This window comes from Lissotriton helveticus, chromosome 3_2 (genome assembly GCF_964261635.1).
Source record: "Lissotriton helveticus chromosome 3_2, aLisHel1.1, whole genome shotgun sequence".
Lineage (NCBI taxonomy): Eukaryota > Metazoa > Chordata > Amphibia > Caudata > Salamandridae > Lissotriton > Lissotriton helveticus.
The window spans coordinates 277,232,809-277,257,069 of NC_136062.1; the positions used below are offsets into that span (position 1 = coordinate 277,232,809).

General features: G+C 44.3%; 1 protein-coding gene across 6 annotated transcripts in view; it reads right to left on the bottom strand.

Moving 5' to 3' along the window:
• ACSBG1 (acyl-CoA synthetase bubblegum family member 1) overlaps positions 1 to 24,261 on the bottom strand; it is a 722,575-nt gene that overhangs the window by 126,599 nt on the left and 571,715 nt on the right. For all 6 annotated transcript variants that reach the window (XM_078685209.1, XM_078685211.1, XM_078685213.1 and 3 more), the window contains one exon: positions 20,397 to 20,517. In XM_078685209.1, coding sequence (XP_078541335.1) covers positions 20,397 to 20,517 — 121 coding nt within the window. The remainder of the gene's footprint in view (positions 1 to 20,396; positions 20,518 to 24,261) is intronic.

Here is a 24,261-nt window from a genome sequence, read left to right on the forward strand (position 1 = left end):
AAAACCGCCGCGGAAAAGCATGTTTACTAATGCTTCCTAATTTGGCTGGCTGTGTCTGATAGACACTGCCAGCCAAATGAGAGCTTTTCCGCCGCGGTTGTTATCCGACCGCGGCGGAAAAGCAGCGGACAGAAACCAAGACCCACCAGCCATCGTAATGCGGCGGTGGGTCTTTGGTGACTCCGCAGAGGATTTTCCGCCTCCTCCGGGCCGGAGGTGGCTTCCGCCGGCCCGGAGGTGGCGGAAAATCCTCCATCCTAATCGGCCCCTTATTGTGTCCTTGATTGTTCCAGGTATTACCAAGCCTTGGTGATATTGCCCTTCCCTCTATTGTCCTGATGAAGACTCGCACGGCTGAGGTGTAATCTACCCGTCGGGCCACTAGACGACTCGAAACGTCGACACCCTATCCATGACCTCACCCGGACCTTGACCCCTCTCTTCCCCCCCATAATCCTGACGTGCTTATTTTGGAACCTATGTCCATTTTTGCATTGATCAAATTATAAAGAAAAGTATTAAGGCTGGGTGTTTACTGAGACAGTATTTTTCAAAACCGTCCGTTTTTCATTGTAAAGACTGTTACTGTATTTGTTGTCGCAATTTTTTTCTGATTCTTTCTCTTATTTTTCTAAAAACACTTATATCATTCCTTATCACGCCTGCTTTTGCACGTCCTCTCTTGGGGCATAATCACCGTTGGCCAAGCTGTTGTATTAATGTATTGAATGTGACACTTGGAAACGTTTTTATGAATTCAAAATATCCATTGAATTAGCAATGAATTAAATTGTCTGGTAATAAATAAGTCTGTTGCTGTTTTGTTTGTTTACTGTACCATATGTAAGATTCATCTCATTGAGCTGTAGAATTACGATATGCTCTAAATAATTTTGACTCAGTAACTATGTATTGACTCATGCTATGCTTTATTGATGGTAAGGACCATTGTTTCTCATATCGCAATTTACCCAGGTCCTGGACCTATTGTGTTGCCCCATTTTAGAAAATGGTTAGTAATGTTGCTGAGGGACCTCCATGTTTCATGAGGCTGCTCAACAAACTTTTTTGTTTGTCAAAACAAACATCAAAAAGCAAGAGGTTTGTTTTTTTAATAACAAAAAATACGCCTCACATCCTGGGATTAGGATGTGGGAGCTCTATTTTTTTTTTCTGTATGGGGCCACCAGCTGAAGAGGGGAAAAAGTACATTAGAGCATGTGCCCCAAAGATGGGGGAGGGTCTTAGGTGTTTACACTGATGCTGGATGTCGGTCCGGCTGTTGGCATACGGATTCTACAGGTGGAGCCAGCAGTTGAAACATGACGGTTCACCCGACTTCACACAGAGAGGATTGATTGACAGTCAGTTTGATGGGCAAAGTACCCTGTCACCAAACCCTAAATAACACCTTAAGGAAGTTACTATCCCATGGGCTAGCTAAACACTACTAGATAATACTAGATACATGAGAGGACCTGTGCTTTGTACTTTGTTGGCCAAGTTATCACTAGCTCTACACATTACAACAGCAGTAAGCACCAGGTTCCTGTGCACAGCCAGGTATTTCTGGGTGGTGTGCCTTCCACACGCCAGGACCAGAGTCGTACTCACTAGAACTCCTCCGGTGGACACACCCAAAGTTCAACGTATGTCGAAAATGGGTGACACTGCACAATGGCATGACCCAACATCACACAAATGGTGGATACTGTAAACATTGGACAAGTTACACCAACACTACACCTTATTGGGCAGAACTAACAGGACTCAGAAAAACGGGAAGCAGACTTGGGCAGTAAGATGACAGCTGAGGAAAAAGCATGATTTAAAATAATTCAATTAAAAGTATTAGGCAGTGTTTACCTAACTGAAAATGTCACGACATATGGCCCAGAGGCTTAGAAAACAGTGCGGACCTGTTTGGACTTGCCCGGAAATATTCAAACACTGGAGATATATCATGGGTTTGACCTCGGAAGGTACGGGTTAAAATAACAAACCTGACGTTGCCCCAGGCCGACACAAGAATGAGGAGATCGTTCACATGGGCGGAACCAGGAAAAAAACACAACCATACCCCACAACAAAGACGAATGCTGTCGCCCGAGACAGTCACAACCTGGGAGGAAATACTGATTGCATTTATTCAACACTTCGCGTATGGTGCAGGGCGAAGACCACAGCAAAACAAGATACACTTTGCGGCCTGAAAAAGACTCTAAAACGTGGGCTAGAAAACAACCCTTACCTCCTAAAGACAATCTAAAATGGTATGTCGAAGTTATAAGCACGACTTATAATATTTATTTGACTGTGGCATTTCACAATACGACAGAAATGTGGTCAGTGATTATGTTCTGATTATGCGTACTTTGTTGTAGGACAAAAGTTAATGAACATTAAAAATATATATGTGTGAGTATATATGTATATATATATATATATAGTTATATATATATGTATATACATATATGTATATATATATATGTATATATATATATATATATATATATATATATATATATATATATATATCCAACGAAACAGGAGAACCAAAGCGGAGTAAAGCCACACAGAAATAGTGAGCACACTTCATTTATTTCTTTCACTATATATATGTGTTTTGCTAGGCATGTGAATGAAGAGTTTCCTTAATTAACTAGCTTTAGCTAACTATGAATTTACAGTAAAAGACTAAAAAATGGTGGTGGTGGTATGTGTGACATTTAAATTTGTGGTAAACAAGATTATGCACTGCCAAGGAGCTTTGCTTTTTTCCAATTCAGTATATTTTTACACATGCCATATTTTATTGCACTGTTTTTTACTATGCAGGCTTTAGCGGATGTTTATGTATTTAGATGACATAATCATAGTTGTCAAATGCACTGGCTTTAAACATTTTTTAAAAATGTTTTAATTGATTTTCAAATATTAATTAACTTTAAGCCAATTTCCATCATTACCTGTTTAATGGAACCGTTTTGCATGATGCATATTTGAACTTGTGATACAATACTGACTCTTCTATGTCCATGATCGATTCACCTGTGTGATCACGAGTCTTTGCACTAGCACTTTAAATATTTGAAGGCACTACTCAACGCATTATGGCGGTGGTGCAGGCCAGTAAATAAATCCATCCTGCACTATATCTTTGGGTCCACGTTCGTCTGGTCCAGGGAAACTGGATGTTGTGAGGCGAACTCAGTGATATATATATATATATTCACTGAAAAAACCATAGGTTATAGACCATATATAGTTAGGAATTAGCATTTACAAAACCTTGAAAATTCACTGAAAAAACCATAGGTTATAGACCATATATAGTTAGGAATTAGCATTTAAAAAACCTTATTTTACTCACACAAAACCATTGAAATTCCATATATAGTTAGTTGTACTAACTATATATCGCGCACCCGCAATCCACTGCTGATGATGTCACATATTACATCATTCATGACATGGTCAGTGACATCACTGATGACATCACTGATGACATCTCAAATGACATCACTGATGACATCACTGATGACATCTCAAATGACATCACTGATGACATCATCTAGTGTCTGTGTGTTTTTGTAAAGTTTAAATATGTTTTACATATTGAAGAATGAGTGGATGTATGGAAGACTGAGTGTGTGTGTGGCTGGCTGGGAGGTGTGTGACTCTGTGCATATCAATGTGTACTTGTATCAGTGATTGTATAAGAGAGTAAGTATGTGTTAGTATATGTGTGAAAAGTATGGTGTTCTGTGTTTAACTGTATAGATGAGGAAATCGAAGTGTGATTGATTCTTCACAGGACTGACTAGGTGTATGAGTGCATATGATAGTGTTGTAATAATGAGTGACTGTATGTATGAGTGATTGTATGGGTGAATGAGTGAATGTGTGTGTAGACGTAGGAATCAGTGAGTGCGTATGTAGTAACTGGTATTGGTGTGTCATGATGTCATCAGTGATGTCATTTGAGATGTCATCAGTGATGTCATTTGAGATGTCATCAGTGATGTCATCAGTGATGTCACTGAAGTATGGTGTTCTGTGTTTAACTGTATAGATGAGGAAATGGAAGTGTGATTGATTCTTTACAGGACTGACTAGGTGTGTGAGTAACTCCATGGATGAGTGGCAGTGTGTGAGTGTCTGCATAGGTGTATGAGTGCATATGATAGTGTTGTAATAATGAGTGACTGTATGTATGAGTGATTGTATGGGTGAATGAGTGAATGTGTGTGTAGACGTAGGAATCAGTGAGTGCGTATGTAGTAACTGGTATTGGTGTGTCATGATGTCATCAATGATGTCATTTGAGATGTCATCAGTGATGTCATCAGTGATGTCATTTGAGATGTCATCAGTGATGTCATCAGTGATGTCACTGACCATGTCATGAATGATGTAATATGTGACATCATCAGCAGTGGATTGCGGGGGCGCGATATATAGTTAGTACAACTAACTATATATGGAATTTCAATGGTTTTGTGTGAGTAAAATAAGGTTTTTTAAATGCTAATTCCTAACTATATATGGTCTATAACCTATGGTTTTTTCAGTGAATTTTCAAGGTTTTGTAAATGCTAATTCCTAACTATATATGGTCTATAACCTATGGTTTTTTCAGTGAATTTCATAGGTTTTTTAATAGCAAATCTTTATAAAAATAATACATTTTAAATCTAATTTTATATTTTATAATTTTTTTATTTATTTTTAATATTATTTTTAGTGCGCTCCCGGGGCGCGGACAGGTGAACGTACGGGTAAGCGCAATCTTGCGGCGCGCCCCAGGGCGCGTACTAATGCGCGTCCCGGAAGCGCTATTGCCGAGAACGAAAACAACATTGTGAAATGGAGGTGGTCAAACCAATTTTGTCCACAAATTGAGAAGTCGAGGAAGCATGTAAACAAATCTGTTTCAGCTTACATGATACATGCAAGATATCTACAGAGGAGATGGAGTTCACTTCTCAGATGAGGGCAACAGAATTTTCACTCTGAATTTAAAAATGTGCATTGGTACCTACTTATAAGTACCTAAATGTACCATAAACCCAAAAGCTCTTCTCAGAGCTACCCTACATCTAATCACTCACAATTATTATTTTACTCTAACTTTTTTCACTAATTTTCAACAAAGTACACTCCCTGGGGCGCTACCCGGTACACGTACCGGGAGCTAACCTCGCGAAATTTTTTTAAAAAATGTTTTTTTTTCGCACATATAAACCTCCTCAGCCACCCTCAGAAAACCTAGGGGGTCAAGATAACTCTACCGTGCCCCCTTCTACCCATTCCGAACATTAATTGCCCTCCATCTTGTATCTTAATTCGACCGAAACACAAAATGGTGGACTCCCGGAACGCTTAAGGTCCGCGAACCGGGGCGCTCAACGGTTCGCGTACCGGGTCGCTCCCTGGGAAGCGCACCATCAAAAAAGGTGGGAAAGTAGTTCACACAAAAGCCACTTGAGACAATTTCACCAAATATAGATTAGCTCATACTACATACCAATCCCTACCATTTTCACAAATTTGATTGGAATTCCATTTAGCCATTTAGCCTGTAGACCTCTCTAAATACCGTGAGGTAAATTACTTCACAAAACACATCTGAAGTGTTGGAATTGACAACCAATTAAAATGTTACTTTCATTTTCTACTTTTTTTACCTGACATTTGATTGGTTATGTACCCGAATATATATAAAGGAAGAGAAGGAAACACAGCCATTTTGACTACTACTTCCTGGTGTACATTTCAATAGGATTTTCATTAATAACTTCAACTTCTTTTTAAAGGTAAGTTGTTATTTTTAAAACTGAAGTATATTGTGCACTTTAAGTTAATATGGCAAACTTTTTCTGTTAGTTATATACTATCCCTCTGTAGTACTTATAAATTTAGATACACTTTTTTATATTCCTACTTCCACTCTGATACTATACACTGCCCAAAGATAAATTCACTGTTAAAAACTGCCTATCTAAAATTAATCCCAACAGTGCCCTACCTCTACTAATATATATTTTTTTTATGCAAATTTCAGGGAAAATGGAAAGTGAACAAAAAATTTCATTTGAAATTGTCCTTCCAGAGTCCAACACAGAAATCATTGATCCAAATGAGATTGAATTTATGGATGAAACTTGGGACCAAGAACTACTGCAATGTGTACAAGCAGTAGATAACCTCCTTGCAAATGAGGACATTTTACAACCTCAGAGACTACAATGTATATTCCATGATAATTATGAAATTTCTGACAATGAAATGTTAGAAAGTTTAATAAATTATGAAACACAATAAAAAATGCTTAAAAAATAAAAAAAAAAAAAAAAATAATCAACAAAACCAACAATCAATTAACATACAGCATTTGAAAAGTCTATCATTCATTTTTCATTGTAGTACGCTCCCCAGAACGCTTCCCGGTTCGCGTACCGGGCGCTAACCACGAAAAAAAACAAAAAAAATTTTTTTTTTTTTTTTGCCCCGCGGGACCTCTTTAAAACCTCCACATTAAACCTAGGGGGTCAGCGAGGATCTACTATGCCCCCTTATAGTTATTTCCCCCTTTGTTTTGGCCTCCTCTTGTCTCTCGATCCTACCGAGAGACAAGATGGCGGCCGCTCCGGACTGTTTAGAATGTTGACAGACACCGGAGAGCCAATCAGCTTCGCTACGCGAAGTTCCGTTACGCGAAAAGTACGCGAACCGGGGCGCTGCCTGGTCCGCGCTTACAGATATATATCTTTTTTTGACCGTTAATTTCTCAAAATCCACTGCAGCACATATATTAAGACCTACAAAAGGCACATCGGGCTACCAGTCCCTACAATTTTGCCAAGTTTCGTGCAAATCCATTCAGCCGTTCGGGCTAAAAGTGAGGCTAACCGCCCTATGGAAAACTCAATGTTAAAAACACGTTTTGGGACCCCCCTTTTTTCTCGGCCCCCCCTGGACCAACTCCCCCCAAATTTCCAGGGGCTGCTCAGAAACAAAATGTTCCATTTTCCTGAAAATTTCAGCCAATTCCGTCCACAAACGCCAAAGTTATTAGACATAGAATTTTCAAAAATCCCATAGGGAAAAAATCCTAACTATATATACCTACTGGCGACCGCCAGTAGGTAATATATATATATATATATATATATATATCCACCGATTTGGCTCTTGACTGCAGACCCCTGGCGCTCTCGTTACCGGTGCTGTACTCCTTAGCAGAGCCTCGCTTTTATTTATCCATCGCACCTCCTTCGGTAAGGAAATGAGTACGCACTCACAAAGTCCTTCGTTCCCCAAGATTTTATTCTCAGTGATAATCGGCCGGTAATGCCTAAATCAAAATATAATGGGAGTCCCCTTCATTTCCAAATATTTAATAAAGATGGGATACCAAACTATATATATCTATATATCTATACAATAAAATAATACAAAAAACAGGAAAAAGGATGCCAGAAAACTTGAAATTAACGAAACAAAAAATTAACGTAAGATGGGTTGTTAAAACTACAATTCCCAGTTCACTTCCGGTATTAGTTACAGGAAGTGATGCAATGATTACACAGTCTTTGGCGGGCCCTCCCTAGAAATAGGAGTGGCTCAAACTTTGCATAATATTAACCGCGAGCAAGCTACACGTTTGTAGCGAAACGCGTCGGATTGGATTTTGTACTTATATGCTGGAAATCACTGTGAATAAAATCTTGGGGAACGAAGGACTTTGTGAGTGCGTACTCATTTCCTTACCAAAGGAGCTGCGATGGACATATATATATATATATATATATATATATATATATATATATATATATATATATATATATATATATATATATATATATATATATATATATATATATTATTCGTCACTCCATGCTTGAAAGGGTATTTTATTTACTTATACTGGGTGCTCCCTTGTGTCTGAACAAAGCTACACCTCTCTGAAAAGCTCTAATTAGGGCAAAACACTGTGTCAGGGGTTGCTTTTACCAATTCAAAGCTGTAATACTGTGCCTGGAGTGGTAAACAGCTTTTGTCACTTTACAGCTCGACAAGGACAGCACTGTGCTTGTCCCATGCTTAAAGACTTTGCTGTAGAAATGGCAAAATACTCTGTCCCTTTCTGATCTCGGTGTGGATGGCACTGTGCTAATCCTATGCTTAAAGCCTTTGATAGAAAAGCAGACATTTGAGGTGAGCAGATCTAGAGTGTCGTTGGTGTTGAGAGTCCTCTATACAGGAGCTGCTTTCCATTTAAACTTGAGAAATACCCAGAGTTCTCTGCTTCTTTTTGCATAATTTATTCATCACTCTATGCCTGAAAGGGTATTTTTTTTTACGTTTACTTGGTGCTCCCCTGTGTCTGGACAAAGCTATACCTCTCTGAAGAGCTCTAATTAGAGCGAACCACTGTGTTAGGGGTTGCTATTACTCATTTCAGATTGGTTTGGTTGGTATTTTCCCAATACAAAGCGGTAATACTGTGCCTGGAGTGGTAAATGGCTTTTGTCATTTTACTGCTCAGCAAGGACAGCGCTGTTTTAGTTCTATGCTTAAAGACTTTGCTGTAGAAATGGCAAAAGACTTTGGGGCATATTGCCAACAGAATGTGATAATTATCTCAAATCGCGCTTAGCGCGTCTTTTACTATCGCCGGCTATCGCTCGATTACATCGCCATGTTAGTGGCGTATTAGCAACGCTTTGCTCAGAGGCAATGTAAAATCCAGTGATAGCGGTGAACACCCTAAATCAACATGTTAAATGCTGGTGACAATATATCGATGATTTTTTTTTAATTTGGCATGGGTCTGAATCAGAAGCAACCATGTTTATTCAAGAATTGAACCAAAATGACATTAATTTACAGTTCACCTCAGAAATCAGTGCACCCCAGGTAATCTTTTTGGATGTAGAAGTATACATAGAGGGTGGTAGGTTTGAGACGAAAATGCACAGAAAACCTACTGCGGTAAACTCAGTCCTACACGCAAGTAGCCATCACCCCAAACACCTGGTCCAGAGCATCCCCTATGGGGAAATGCTACGCATAAAACGCATCTGTAGCACTGAGATTGAACTGAGGAAAGCTCAACAGGAAAGCAGATCAAGATTTTTGGAAAGGGGTTACACTGTCAAATGTATTTATGCTGCAATACGGAAAAATAACTCAATAGACAGGAACAAGCTTTTAAAACTCAACCTACCTGAGATAGAATCAAGTGTTGGGATGGATATTGCTGCTATGCAGGTGGAAAATTCAAACCCAAACAGTAAAGAATTTAGAATGATAGTTGGGTATAGCAAGAAAAACAAAGAAATTAGCCACATAATCCAGAGAAACTGGTCACTAGTTAAAAATGATCCAGTTTTGGGTGACAACTTACCATGTAGGCCCACGATTACAAACAGAAGGGCACCCAACATGAGAGATAGACTGGTAACAAATAACCCCACTGAACAATCTAAAATGAACTGGCTTAACCAAAGAAAAGGATTTTTCAAATGTAAGACCTGCAAAGCCTGTCAGAATGGGATGAACACCGCCAGTTTTAAAATGGCTTTTGGGGGGGCGTGGCTAGCAGCCATCCATGGCGGCTGTGTAGCGAGGGAGCTCCCCAAGGCACATCGGCCTTAGAGTAAATCCGGCACACTAATCCGTTGCATCGCCTGCCTGAAGCGGCGGCGCCGAGCTAGGCACCCCTGCAGCACCTTCCGATCCGGTCCCGGTGAGATTTGGAGACCGGGAACTGCTACTGCCGCTGCGGCCGATCGAGGCCCTGCGACTTTCGGACAGCACCGACCTTGCATGCCTGCCGGGCCCGGCGGAAGTGAGACCTGCCTGGCCGAGGTCCGGCGGAAGCGGCCGCCCCCTGGAGGGATCGGAACAAATACTGCACCGGAGGAGTCGGCAAGGCGGGGAGCCCCCTCCTCTGCGTACTGAACAGTGTGTGTGGCAATGGACTGGGGCATCGGAAGCTATTGTCATCCACAGTGCGGCCGAAGCGGAGGCGGAGTGTGAGAAGTCCCAGACCGCGGGAGGTGCCTCCTGTAATGGCGGACCGCCATATCTGAGACAGTACCTGAGCGGGAGTAACGGAGGGAGCACTGGCATTTCTCCACTCCTTGTGCCCTTGAGAGGTCTTGTGGACTGACCGGCGGTGAGGGTGAGTGCCCCCCCCCCCAGGACCCCTGAGGTGACACACGTGGGAAACAATAAAAAACGGGGGAAAAGGAAAATAACGAGGCACTAGACTGAGACACGGCCCCGGGTGCGGACTGGCAGAAGGGGCGCCAGTAACGCCCGCTCCGGTGGCCTCTTGAGCGCCCTCCCGACGCTGCAACCGGGTGGACATTGTTTGACTGTGGGACTGGCGGTACAGCGCGATCGGCGCTGCAGCGGAAGGGTCGGTGACTGGACAAGGCCGCTCGCACCAGCTTGTGGGGGGTCACGGCCCTGCGTGCGCTGCACAGGAGTACTACGGACCAATCCGATACTTCGCCGCTGCGGTCTGGTGCCCGCGGGCCGAGGGCGCACTGCGGGGTTACTCAGAAACCAAGTACAGATTGAAGGTGCATGGGTGGCTGAACCGAATCACGCACATTGGGATCCAGGGGAGACAGGGAGGAAAGGACGCCTTTGTAGTGGGACACCGGCCCTGTCAGCAGGGGGCTCGCTCCGGGCTCTGCGGTTGGTCGGCGCCCCGGCCGGACCACGTGACTCCTGCCCACGATCCAACCTCTCTGACCCCCGCCGCAATCGGACCAGGGTGCCACCGACAACAGGATAGAGCTGCCACACGCCTTGAGACATGGCAGGTAAAGGGACCAGGAGTGGGTCAACCCAGGCTAAACTGGACAAATTCGCATATAGCCAGGAGGGGCAGTCCCAGGTCAGTGGCCGTACTTCCATAGGCGCTACTCCAGACAAGGAGGGGACCAAAAAAGTGACCTTGGAGGACATTATGAGGACTCTCACAGAAGTACAGACGACGGTGGGTTCCATCTCCTCCGAGGTTACTCTGCTGAGGGCGGACTTCCAGAAAATGTCCGAGAGGGTGTCTCAAGTAGAGGTGGTTACAAAATCACTTATTGAGGACACCTCAGAACTGCAAGTAGCGATGGAACGCATGGAGAAAGTCACCAAGATGCTACAGGACAAGTTGGATGACCAAGAGGGGCGTTCACGAAGAAATAACGTACGCATCCTTGGCCTTCCGGAATCGGAAGGAAAAGAGGCAATGGATTTATATGTTGAGGACCTCATAAGAAATAAGCTTCGTCCCAAGGGTCTATCGCACTTCTTTTCAGTGGAACGGGCGCATAGGGTGCCTGGCAGGGCGCCGAAGCCAGGTGCTGCGCCACGACCTGTCCTGGCTCGGCTCTTTAACTTCAGGGACCGGGACCCGGTTCTACAGGCAGCGAGAGTCTCACCACCTGTCAAGCTCCAGAACTCGACCCTAGCCTTTTTTCCGGACTATACGACGGAGGTGGCCAGGCGCAGGAAATCGAATACTGAGGTGAAGAAGACGCTGCGTGACAAAGGCTTGCCGTACGCAATGTTGTTCCCTGCAAAGTTGCGGATTGTGGCTGATGGCAAAGCTTGGTTTTTTGACAATCCTGAAGTCGCACGGGACTGGCTGGATGGGTGGAGGCGGGAGGGCCGGCCCCAACGTCCGCACAGGGACCGTCAGCGCAGCCGTGACAACAGCCGAGCCACTCCGCCGACCAGTCGTCCTGCGAGTCAGGGGGGCGCAGTGCGACTGGACTCTGATCTGGAGAGGGACCCGCTCGACTCCGGACAACCGCCCCTGGAATAAAGGTTACTGAATCTGCTCCGGGACAAATGCACTGTACGGGGACCTAAGCCTGGTGCAGCTGAGTAGGGTGGGCATTAGCCGGTGCCTGTAGGGGACTCACCAACCCCACGAGCAAGTAAGATGGTTCTCTTTGGGGAAACAAAGCACTCTGCCAAGTTGGGGAAGCGGGCGGGGAATGGTCCGTGGAGCAGGGGAGCAGGGAGGGGGGATGGCGGGGGGGTTGTAATGTTAAAGTTCTTGTTAACTGTCATCATCTATATACCGTACTACGCTAGCGCACCACTTGCCACCGGGTTTCAGAGCACCAACACACGAAGCAGTGTAGGCTCTGCACTAGGCTGTCACTCACTCGCATCACTGCTAACACGACCCAATGGCCCAGCAACTACAAGCGACAACCGCCGAGGGACCCCGTAATACAACGGAGGTACCCCCCCTGCGCCTGCTCACTTGGAACGTCAGAGGCTTGGGAGATAAAATTAAGAGAGGGCTGGTTCTGCAGGCCATCAAACGCCAGAGTCCTGACCTCGTAATGATTCAGGAATCACACCTCACTGGGAAGGCGTGTAAAGCACTGGACAGACGTGGGTATACCATGGCGGTACATGCGGAATTCACAACGGGCTCCAGAGGGACCGGGATACTTATGAAAAAAACGACACCCTTCTTAGTGGAACATAGTAAGGCGGACGACCAGGGTCGATTCGCTGCACTCCATGGCCAATGGGAGGGTAGACCTCTCACTGTGGTCTCAGTATACATCCCGCCGTCACTCCACTCTACGGCACTACCAGCCTTAGGCAAGTTCCTCCTTGAACTCCCGGAGGGTGACATAATTATCGGGGGAGACTTTAATGCCATCACAGACCCCACGTTAGACACCTTTCCCGTGCGAGGTCAACCACGGAGTGCTACTGCACTCCCTGGCTTCTTAGAAGCCATGGGGCTCACAGATGTGTGGCGTCAGCTCAACCCGGCGACGACCCACTACACGTACTACTCTGCTACTCACAACAGCCTTTCACGAATAGACTATTTTTTGTTTATGGGAATTGGCCTGGGACCGGTAGATAAGTTGGAAATCCTGCCCAGAGGCGTGTCGGATCACTCACCGATATCCCTGTCGCTCACCACTAGAGAAAGGAAATGCGCTAGAATATACCCATTGTACCCCAATTATTTAAAAATCCCCAAGGTCAGGAAGAAGCTAAAATTAGCTACCACACAGTACTTTGCAGAGAATAGTGGGACGGTGTCCTCGCCGTCGGTCCTTTGGGAGGCTTACAAGGCGGTCCTACGGGGGGAGGCCATCGCAGCGGTAACGGGGCACAAGCGGGACTCCAGACGCGAACTCGCAGAATTAGAACTGGCACTCCACAGCGCAAATACCGCTCACATGTCAGACCCCACCCCTGAAACAACACACCTACTGCACCTCCGTCAACAGCAATACCAGACTCACCTCAAAACGACCGTTAAGGGCTACATCGCAAATACAGCACATAGAATATATGACGTGGGTGATAAAGCCGGGAAAATGCTGGCATGGCTGGATAGGAGAGGGGGTAATACCAGAGGTATACAGAGACTCTACACTCACGATGGTCAGCTGCATACGCACCCTGAGCACATAGTACGCACCTTAGCACGCCACTTCCAGGAAACCTACACCCCGGAAAGAATAATCACTGCGCAGACTGCGGCGGCCTCCCTTGAACACATAGACATCCCCGTACTCCCGCAGGAGGCACAGCAGGAACTAGACACTGACCTGTCGGAAGAAGAAATTCAACTGGCGATACAGACACTGCAATCCGGCAAGGCCTTAGGTCCCAACGGACTGCCGGTGGAATGGTACACGGCCATGGCCCGACACTAAGTAGACCACTGCTAGATATGTACATTGACAGCCTTGAGAGGGCAGAATTGCCGCTTGACCAGCGTACAGCCACGATCGTGGCCATTCCTAAGCCGAACAAGCCACCGACTGCCTGCTCATCGTACCGCCCTATCTCCCTGCTAAATGTGGAAGCCAAGATTCTGGCGAAGCTCCTGGCTAGCCGCCTAACGCAACATCTACATGCACTAATACACCCTGATCAGTCGGGCTTTATGCCTCACAGGAGTACTGCTCTGAATCTCAGGAGGGTACATGGGGTGTTGGCACGAGCACACCTCCTCTCCGAACAAGCGGTGATCCTCTCACTTGATGCCAAAATGGCGTTTGATCTTGTAGAATGGGAGTATTTATTCGCTGTACTTGCACGCATGGGCTTTGGCCCAAAGTATATTGCATGGGTGAGACTCTTGTATACATCGCCGATAGCACAAGTTGTAGCGAATGGCCACATTTCACCATCATTCCCGCTGGGGCGGGGGACCAGACAGGGGTGCCCGTTGTCGCCCCTGCTCTTTGCCTTAGTGCTGGAGCCACTAGCGATCCTGCTTCGAACGACACCGCTGTTTCAGGGTATCAGATGGGAGGAGGGATGGGAAGACAAGATATCCCTGTATGCAGACGATATGCTCGTCTATATGGTTGACCCTGACAACGGGATCCCTGCACTACTGCATCTCTGCGATGCCCACGGACAGTCGTCAGGCTACACCCTGAACTGGTCTAAGTCCGTAGTGTACGTCCTCAAAGGCCCGGAGCCGCTGTTGCAGGAGGACTGCCCTCTGGCACTGACGACCACCTCCTTTAAATACTTGGGTATTGTAATTACGGGCACCGCCGCAGATTTTTTTGACAAAAATTTGAAGCCACCACTGGACCGCCTACGTGCGGACGTCAAACACTGGGCGACCCTGCCCTTCACCCTCCTTGGCCGAGCAGCCCTGTATAAAATGATGGCGCTCCCGAGGTTCCTTTATGTGCTAGAAAATACCCCGTATCTGATTCAGCCACAATATTTCCAACAGGTAGCAGCCCTGGTCAACAGTCTGCTCTGGAGCAATGGCCAGGTGCGTATCGCACAGGATAAACTGGTGAAAAGTTGGTATGAGGGGGGATTTCGCTACCGAATGTACAGTTATACTATTGGGCAGCCCAACTCAAAATTATCAATCAATGGATCCACATCCCACGCACAGACCCAGCTTACAGGGCGGACTGGTCGCAATTGGGGACGGACGGCATGCTCTCTGTTTTGTATAACAAACCACAAGTTAGAAAACTGATAGGCCCAACACGACATACAGTAACCCTATGGCATATGGCACAGACACGGATGGGATGGAAAGGGAGGATTACCAAGATGACACCACTGTGGGATACGAACTCATTAGGTAACCTTAGGACATGCAAAGGGTTTGCGCAGTGGGACTGCATAGGGATTTCCACGGTGGGTGACCTGTGGGAGAATGGCACGGTAGTTGCGCTTACCCGCCTTCAACAGCAATATGACCTGAGCCCCACCGAGACGTTCAGATATGTACAGATACGTCATGCATTGCTCCGAGCGATCCCGGCGAACACCGTATTGCCGGAATCCTCGCCGTTGGAGGACAGACTATTAACAGACCTTATGCAACAGAGTGCGACCTCCCTCACCTATAAAAAGCTAGTGAATAACCTGGATGACCCTACGCTTAGCCTCAAGGGGAAGTGGGAGGAGGAGATAGGAGACTTAAGTGAGTCAGAATGGAATGCAGCTCTTGCCTCCCCAAGGGAAATAGGTATTTCGGCTAAATTTAGATTAGTGCAACTCAAAATTCTGCACCGCACCTACTACACTAGAACATTACTACATAGGATACAGAGAGCAGCGCACCCCTTCTGCTTGAGGGGTTGTGGGGAGGAGGGAACACTATTTCACACACTATGGGATTGCCCAAAGCTTCAAGAATTCTGGAAGCAGGTTATGCGCACTATCTCCCAAGCTCTCAAAGTTTCCGTCCTGCCTGACCCTCGTAAGTGCCTGTTGAACGTCTGGGACCCCAATGACCTGGATAGGTATGGGATGATCTGGGCCACTCTGGCGGTCACGGTGGCTAAGCGAGACATTGCGCAAAAGTGGGGGGCCCCGGAACTGCCTACGGCAGCTAGATGGACTAGAAATATGGACCTGCTGATGGTGGTGGAGAGGGCGGTATATGTACTCAGAGCTTGCCCCCGTAAATGGTTTGGACACCGTGGAACACATATAGGGGGGACATCTGCGAGCCCTTGCCGGAAGCTGAGGACCTCGAATCCGAAGACGAGGATGTGTAAAGAGTTGCGCGGGGGGGGGGGTGCTGGGTGCCTGTCTTCTGCACGTTGATAAGTAACTCTAGCTTTCTCTGGGACCAGATTAGGTGGCCGGAAGTGGTGCTATGATTAGTTAAAGATGTGTGTAGCACACAGGACGATGATGACATTGGTTAAGTTTGCTTTTCCTTGTTTTAAGATCTATGATTCATATGTTATTGCTTACAAGGTGAGGGCACGGGAGATATGGCTTATATGATTCGAAAAGGTATATTAAGCTACGTCGATTGTAAGCAGTTGCCAAATAGCCGCTAACCGCGCTGAGACTGAGGTGACATTCGCAAGTGTTTGATTCTATACAATGTACACTGCCTTGGCATATCATACTCGAGTGCCGAATGTTATTACTCTGAAGTACAATAATGTGTATAACTCTTATGCCTTCATGTTAATAAAGATTTAAAAAAAAAAAATAAATAAATAAATAAAACGGCTTTTGGTAGAGGTGAACAACGGATCACTAAAGCTCTTTCATGCAAAACTGAATGCGTTGAGTATATTCTCAAGTGCCCCCGTGAGCTCAGGTACATGGGAAGTGCCAAGCTGCAGGGGCACAAGAGAATTTTACAACACATCAGAGCAATCAAAAGTCAAGATCCAAATTACCCTGTTACACGACATTATAATGAGTTTCATCAAGCGGATCCGAAACTATTAAAATATTACTTAATAGAAAGTATACCTTTTAATAAGAGAAGAGAGGGGGAAATAGGGAGGGGAGCCTCCGCAAAATGGAAACCAAGTATATTTTAGAATTGTATTCCAGACACCCCAATGGTCTGAACATCAGGAAAGACCTATATACATGTCTATAAAAAGGGTACTCGAGTTTTACTCCTAATCTGCAATAGCCATTAAAGGAATATGAGGAAAGGCAGGATTTCATGCAAAGAACAACTACCAAGGTATGTGCTAAGTAAAGAAAGTAAATCTATGTGGAGTATTTTTTAGAAAAAAAGACCTTATGATCAAATAAATGGACAAATAGAGTAAGATAAAGGCTTTTATCTTATAGGTTCAATTTAAAAAAAAATGTAAAAACACTAAATGAAATTTCACTTTTTGGTCTTAGTTTTTCACTATAATAAAGACATATAAGGGTCGACAGATGCTTCTGTCGACAGATGAGTTTTACTACTAAATTGGGAGGCAAGTAAAAATTACCAAAATCACCATAGCTGGGGAACCTAGGAAATACCCACACCACAAAGCAAACTGAAGGTCCATTTATGGACTAGTTAGAATAAATAGTCAAAATGGAAAGAATTCAAATAGGATTCGGTTGTATTGCATTTTTTGCACAAATTTTAAAATATCTTATATGGTATATTTAGATCTATTTTTTATGAATGTATTTATATAGTTCATATTTATGTATTTATATATTTATATATATTGTGTAGTAGGAATGCACTATAATTTAATCTGCACTATTTTGCACATTGAACCAGAGTTTGCACATGTACATATGATAACCGTAGTATTCATACTGGAATGTCTAGTACTGTGAAACCAATCGTTGTACAGTATAGCATGCATATGTCAAAATGTGGGTATTTATACCATTATCCTTTGAACTGTACAAATGATTAACAGAAATCAATTGTCAGAATGAAATTGTTCAATAGGCAGCTATGATGAAATATGGGATGCAACCTATGTCTAAGCCCAATGCAGTAAACGGGAAAATAACAAAATATATGCACTGTCACTAACACAGCAATCACAAAAGGAAAAAAATGTGAAAAAAAGTGTTGGTACAAAAGCAGTCAGATGACTGACTTACGTGTCATGTGATCAAGGCAGTCCGGTGCCGAAACGTGTAATGGCAGACAGGAAAACAACTAAATAAAGACTATTCTGTGCACCAAACTAGGTTTGTGCTCCATGTTCTTTTGGGGAAGAAATTTGCAAGAGGCCGGCTGGCAGTGGAGTTCTTGGGATAGATAAATATAAATATATAAATATTTACTTATACACTTCTCTGAAGAGCTCTAATTAGGGCAAAACACTGTGTCAGGGGATGCTTTTACTCATTTCAGGTTGGCTTGGTTGGTTTTTTACCAATTCAAAGCTGTAATACTGTGCCTGGAGTGGTAAACAGCTTTTGTCACTTTATAGCTCGACAAGGACAGCACTGTGCTTGTCTCATGCTTAAAGACTTTGCTGTAGAAATGGCAAAATACTCTGTCCCTTTCTGATCTCGGTGTGGATGGCACTGTGCTAATCCTATGCTTAAAGCCTTTGATAGAAAAGCAGACATTTGAGGTGAGCAGATCTAGAGTGTCGCAGGTGTTGAGAGTCCTCTATACAGGAGCTGCTTTCCACCTAAACTTGAGAAATACCCAGAGTTCTCTGCTTCTTTTTGCATAATTTATTCATCACTCTATGCCTGAAAGGGTATTTTTTTTTACTTATACTTGGTGCTCCCTTGTGTCTGGACAAAGCTATACCTCTCTGAAGAGCTCTAATTAGAACGAACCACTGTGTTAGGGGTTGCTTTTACTCATTTCAGGTTGGTTTGGTTGGTATTTTCCCAATTCAAAGCGGTAATACTGTGCCTGGAGTGGTAAATGGCTTTTGTCATTTTACAGCTCGGCAAGGACAGCACTGTGTTAGTTCTATGCTTAAAGACTTTGCTGTAGAAACGGCAAAAGACTTTGGGGCATATTGCCAACAGAATGTGATAATTATCGCAAAGAGCGCTTAGCGCGTCTTTTACTAACGCCGGCTATCGCTTGATTTCATCGCCGTGTTAGTGGTGTATTAGCAACGCTTTGCTCAGAAGCAATGTAAAATCCAGCGATAGTGGTGAAAACCAGCATTAGCACGACAAATCTAGCAATATTTTGACAGCGCTAATGTAAAGCTTTCTAATAGGCAGGTGTGGACTCAGCCTGACAATCCACCTCCCATTGGCAGGATGGCTAAGTCAGGTTTTAATCAAGCACGTTATAGTTAGAAATTAGCATTTAAAAACCTGTGAAATTTACTGAAAAAATCCATATATTTTAGGGAAAGTTATAGCGAGTTGGAAATTTCACTCTTACAAAACCATAGAAATTCCCTCGTTATAGTTAGTTCAGCTAACTATAACTCACGCCCCCGCAATGTACTGCTGATGATGTCACATATTACATCACTAATGACATGGTCAGTGACTGCTAGGATGACGGGCTGACTGGAGTCCACCCGCCATCCTAATGGGGCCCAAAGAATGTTGGTCAGTTTTTGACAATTGGTGAAAAGTGAACAGAAAGGGCTTTACTGACTATCATTCAGCAACAGGAGGAATGATATTCATATTATACGTTTGGGAAAATGCAAGTTTTTCATTTTTCTTCTTTTGATTCCACTCTTAGGGGGTGATTATGATGGCGGGTGGATTGCCACCGTCCGGCTGGCTGAGGCGATCCGCCCACCATCACATCCACATTTACCCACGCCACATTACCATGGCGGGGCGTACCGCGGCGGAGGGAAAGTACATCTGCCGCTTTTCCGCTGGTCGGCAATCGCCACGATTGCCGGATGGGCGGAAGTCGGGCATAATATGGTGGAGGTTTCTGGAAGGCACCGCCATCCATATTATGATGCCTGGGGATTCCGGCCTTTCCATGTTGGGAATAGCTTTGGGGACCCGTAGGGGTCCCCAGCGGGGCTGGGGGCCTACATTGCCATGCTCAAGGTGGCAGGCACCACGCGGTGCCTGTGAAGTTGTGCATGGCAATGCACATCATGCCTCTTTGGCGTTGCGGCTGGTGCTGCTCACAGCAGCACCCACCGCAATGATGAAGATGCGGGATGCGACCGCCAGGGTGGCGGTTGTATCCTAATTGGCGGTGCAGGACCGCCACACCCATGGCGGCCAGTCCCAGCACTGCTAGGATGGCGGGCTGACTGCAGTCCGCCCACCATCCTAATGGGGCCCAAAGAATGTTGGTCAGATTTTGACAATTGGTGAAAAGTGAACAGAAAGGGCTTTACTGACTATCTAACTATTCAATTTTGGCTACTGTACATGTAAAATACACTCTTGCAGGGCTGGGGTTTTTTAGAGGAAGAGGTAATGTAGCATCTCGTGGGTACTATCTAGTGGCAATACCAAATTATTATAAAAGGCAGGAAAATGTTCATTTTTAAGTATAAGTCGAGCACTCCATGTGGAAGGAAAGTTGTATTTTGCCTGATTCACTATAACTGCTCCCACTGTTCCTGCAGCCTTGCAGTCTGATTCTGCCTTTTTTGGCAGGCATGCGCTGTATACATACACATACATACTTACATGCAACAGTTTACCTGCATTACTTTGTCCAGCTGCTTCTGATTTTCAACCATGATTATGTTGGCTCTTGAGTCACTGGCAACGTAGTGACAGGCTTCTGGGCAATTGGTTGAATAGATTCCAGTGGCGATACCTCTGTTTAAAATTGAAAGTTGATTGTTTGAAGGATATAGAATTAGTTGAGACAATCCACGAACAGCAAAAGCTTTTAAGGCCCAATTCACAAAGCATTTTACAGGAGTAAATCCAATACACGTTTGAAAAAGAAGCAATAATGTACTCCTGTTGAATTCATGTAATGAGAATTTACAGAGCTCATTACAATTAGGTACATAGCTTCAGGTGGCGAGGGGCTGGGGTGTTGGGGTGGTACACCCCCAATAAAATGTATTCTGTAGTGAATAGTTGGGTACAGAGGCTTTCAGTTGGGTATGATGTAGCGTCTGATGGATTTCACCTGTGATTTTAACATACCCAAATTGACATAAACACACACACTCTCTAAGGCCTTAAAAAATGTTAATTACCTTGAAAAAGTTTGTGTTTAAGGGCCTCTAACAACATGCCCTCCTCTCTCTATCCACTTCAGCTTAAGCCCCCCTTGTGTCCTGTTTCTCATATAATGTGGTTTAAAACGATGTCCCAGCGTGGCTGTTGGGAAATGTTAGGCTCACTCCCCCAACCTTATTGACCAAGCTACGCCCCTGATTACAATTAAAACATTTTAAACGTTTCGGCCCGATTGGCCTTTTAAGGTAGTAGGCTTATAACTTAGATTAGAAAATGTAGTAATTACTGCTGAAAAGTTTCTGATAGCTTAAGAGGCAAAATGTATTATGATGCAAAAAATGTTAAGTGCAATGGCACCTTCCACACAGAGGGAACCAAAGAGACAGAGCCACTATGAGTAGGTTTTCTATTAGTGGGGACAAGACAGGCTAATTGCATACTTGGGGGCCTCGTCAGGTGAAACTACCTTCAGCCAGTTTACAAAACACCTAGAATAGAATTTTGCAGGATAAACATAGCCATAAGTTAGATATGTGCTTACTGCATGAATTTTTAAAAGACAAGCTATGGCACTCCACCAATTACTGCTAGGTTATCTTGCACCTATTCCCACCTAGAAATCAGAGCAGTATTGCGCTTGAATGAGGCAAGAAGATGCTTGAGGTAAGAAATGAGGAAGGTCTTGGATCCTGCTGTCTCTTGAACCCATGCTCTGGAGCACACAAGGTGCCCACCTGAAGTTAAATGGAACATAAAAGGGCAAAAGGGACATCTTTGTAAAATAACCAACAAACAACTTGAACATGAACTTCCTGAAGATACTGGCTTTGACTGCCGTCCACTAACACCTGAGTCCTGGCATCCTGGAAGCTGTCCTCTGTGTTTGGGAGCTTTATTTATAGGGAAAAGGAGGAAGATATTCAGCATCCAGAAAAGTTAGGATTGGGCTGTTGCATGTGATCCTGAGTTTGAAATAAATAGGAATATGTATTCCGCTACATTGCAAGGCCCTGGGCCTATGAATAAGGAGTTATGGTAATATTTTCTTATTGGTTTGTATGCCATGTGTGAGTGCTGTTGTACAAACTGTTCCAGTGCCAGGCAGAGCTACAGTACCTGTAATGTCATATTTGGATTGTTACAGTTTGTCCTGAGGTAGAGAAGAGCCTCTGGGAACAGAAAACTAGAGGAAGGGGTGAACAGCTGGAAAAGCATTTTTATACAGATGATCTGAAAGAAGCCTTAGTAATGTTACTCCCTCTTTGTAAAGTTATTCCCTGTTATAGGTTATATTTAGAAAGTTAAATGTGATCTCTCTCAGGCTTATCCTGAGAGAAGCTTCCCATTCCAGACACCGCACATGGGTTTCAGTGAACTAGCCTCACTTCCTCAGTAGGCCTGAATGAGGGATGAACACTGCGGTAAATAGTGCTTCAGGTGAACTGCCAGGTTCCACTACTTGAGTAACGTTGAGGCAAAGGAATTATTCTCTTGTGTGCCTAAATGTATTAGAGAGCAGACAGGTGAAACTGAAAGATGGTGATGTAGGGGGGTTTAGAAACAAGAGTAGGGAGCAGAGTTGAAATGGCCCATAACACATCCACTATGAAAAGTCACTGCAGTCACAGGTAAGTGACCGCATGTCCATTACTAATTCCTGGTGTAAAGCTCACTAACGATTAGACATTAGCAAAATGTCCGAAACATGGTGTTCTTATATTTTTAATTCTGTAGAGGAGAAAAGTGTTGCCCACAGAAGAATAGCACATATATCAGTATCCAAATAGATCAAGTTGGAGGCACTCGATAATATAATATACTGAAGTTTATTATCCTGAGAGAGATGGCCCTATTTCCTGTTAGATGACATGCAGCGCCAATGCTTGTTAATGTGAGGGGCTTGTAGTTTTCCTGGCTCTCCATAAGTATTCCACATAGCACCTAGACACACAGGATCTTGTAGAGAAGCACCTATATCCATTGCTGAAATATAGCTTATAGTCTCTATGTTTTGTATGTTGGTGTGTAACACTCATTGTGAATAATTAGAACACATGGTACAACATAGGCCCCCACCCTTCCTGCCCACTGTGGAATACGCACAGTTTCCGCTACAGCCAGTCTGGCCCTGGTGGTAGGTAGGTGCCCAACACCAGCAATAAGTACTAAATAGGGTCTCTATTAATTAGTCCCTTATTCAACCCTTGGTAGCTGACACAGAGCAATACGGCTTAACCTCGGAGACAGGCATGTAAAGCATTTAAAAACACCATTACAGCAAATAAGTAAGACACCACACACAAAAAATAAAAATTCCACAACATTTTATAAAAATAGGTAATATTTTTATCTTTAAAATTATACTAAATTCATCAAACTCCAAAGTAGGAAACCTGAGATATGATTTTTTAAATAATAAACACTTTCTAGTGCTTAGAAACAAATAGTGCCCCTTCTGGACATCTGGTCACGCTTGGCCAGGACAAAGTCAAAGATTGAGGCAGACCGCGATGGAGCCCTGCTCGGATACTCCAAGCGGGAGGCCTTGGTCAAGATTTTACCTTTGCACTTAGAAACTTTTTTGGAGCATTTTCTGCTGGGGGCCCTCGATGCGCTCCACCAGTCTGGATTCGGTGAAGGTTTGCTGGTTTGACTCTCCACGAGCTCCCAGTCAACCCTCGGAAGTCGGTCCTCTGTAGTTCTTCAGCAGGACGAACCTGGACTCCGGGCCAGGTCTTGGTTGAAGCTAGCCAGCTTGGCCCTTTGGTCGAGTCGGTCCACTTATGGAGCTTTTTCCAAATACTTTCACAAACTTTCCTAACCTTCTGGAGGTCCTTTCAGAAGGTCTCCTGGTGGGTTCCAAAAGTCCAAAACAGAAATCCAAGGGCCTGGAATCTCCTAGATTGTCCTTTTCAGGCCTGGACTTCCATTCACACAATGCACTTGTTTAACCCGTCAAACCTCCACCGGACGCACTACACCTGGCATTCTTGTGTAGCAGAGCCCTCTCCAGCAAATAGCCTCTCCTCTGGGGTGCCACTTATCATTTCATCAAATCAGCCTGGCTAATCCTGTTAACCCTGGCCAATTAGGGAAGCCTGCAGGAAGGCTGAATTTTGGCTTAGACAAGAAAGTCTAAGAACTTTTTTTCTGTGAAATTTAGGATAAATTCAACAATGGCATTTGTTGGATTTATCAATACAAGTAAATTCAGACCTTGAATGGTATATTTTCATATTTTCAAAGCAATAGTTATGCATCCATAACACATTGCCGTTTTTACAATTGGGAGAATGAAATGTGCAATTTCTTTATCACCAAAGTTTATAAAACTTCTTTCATAAAGCCTGCGCTCAAATTTACAGGACC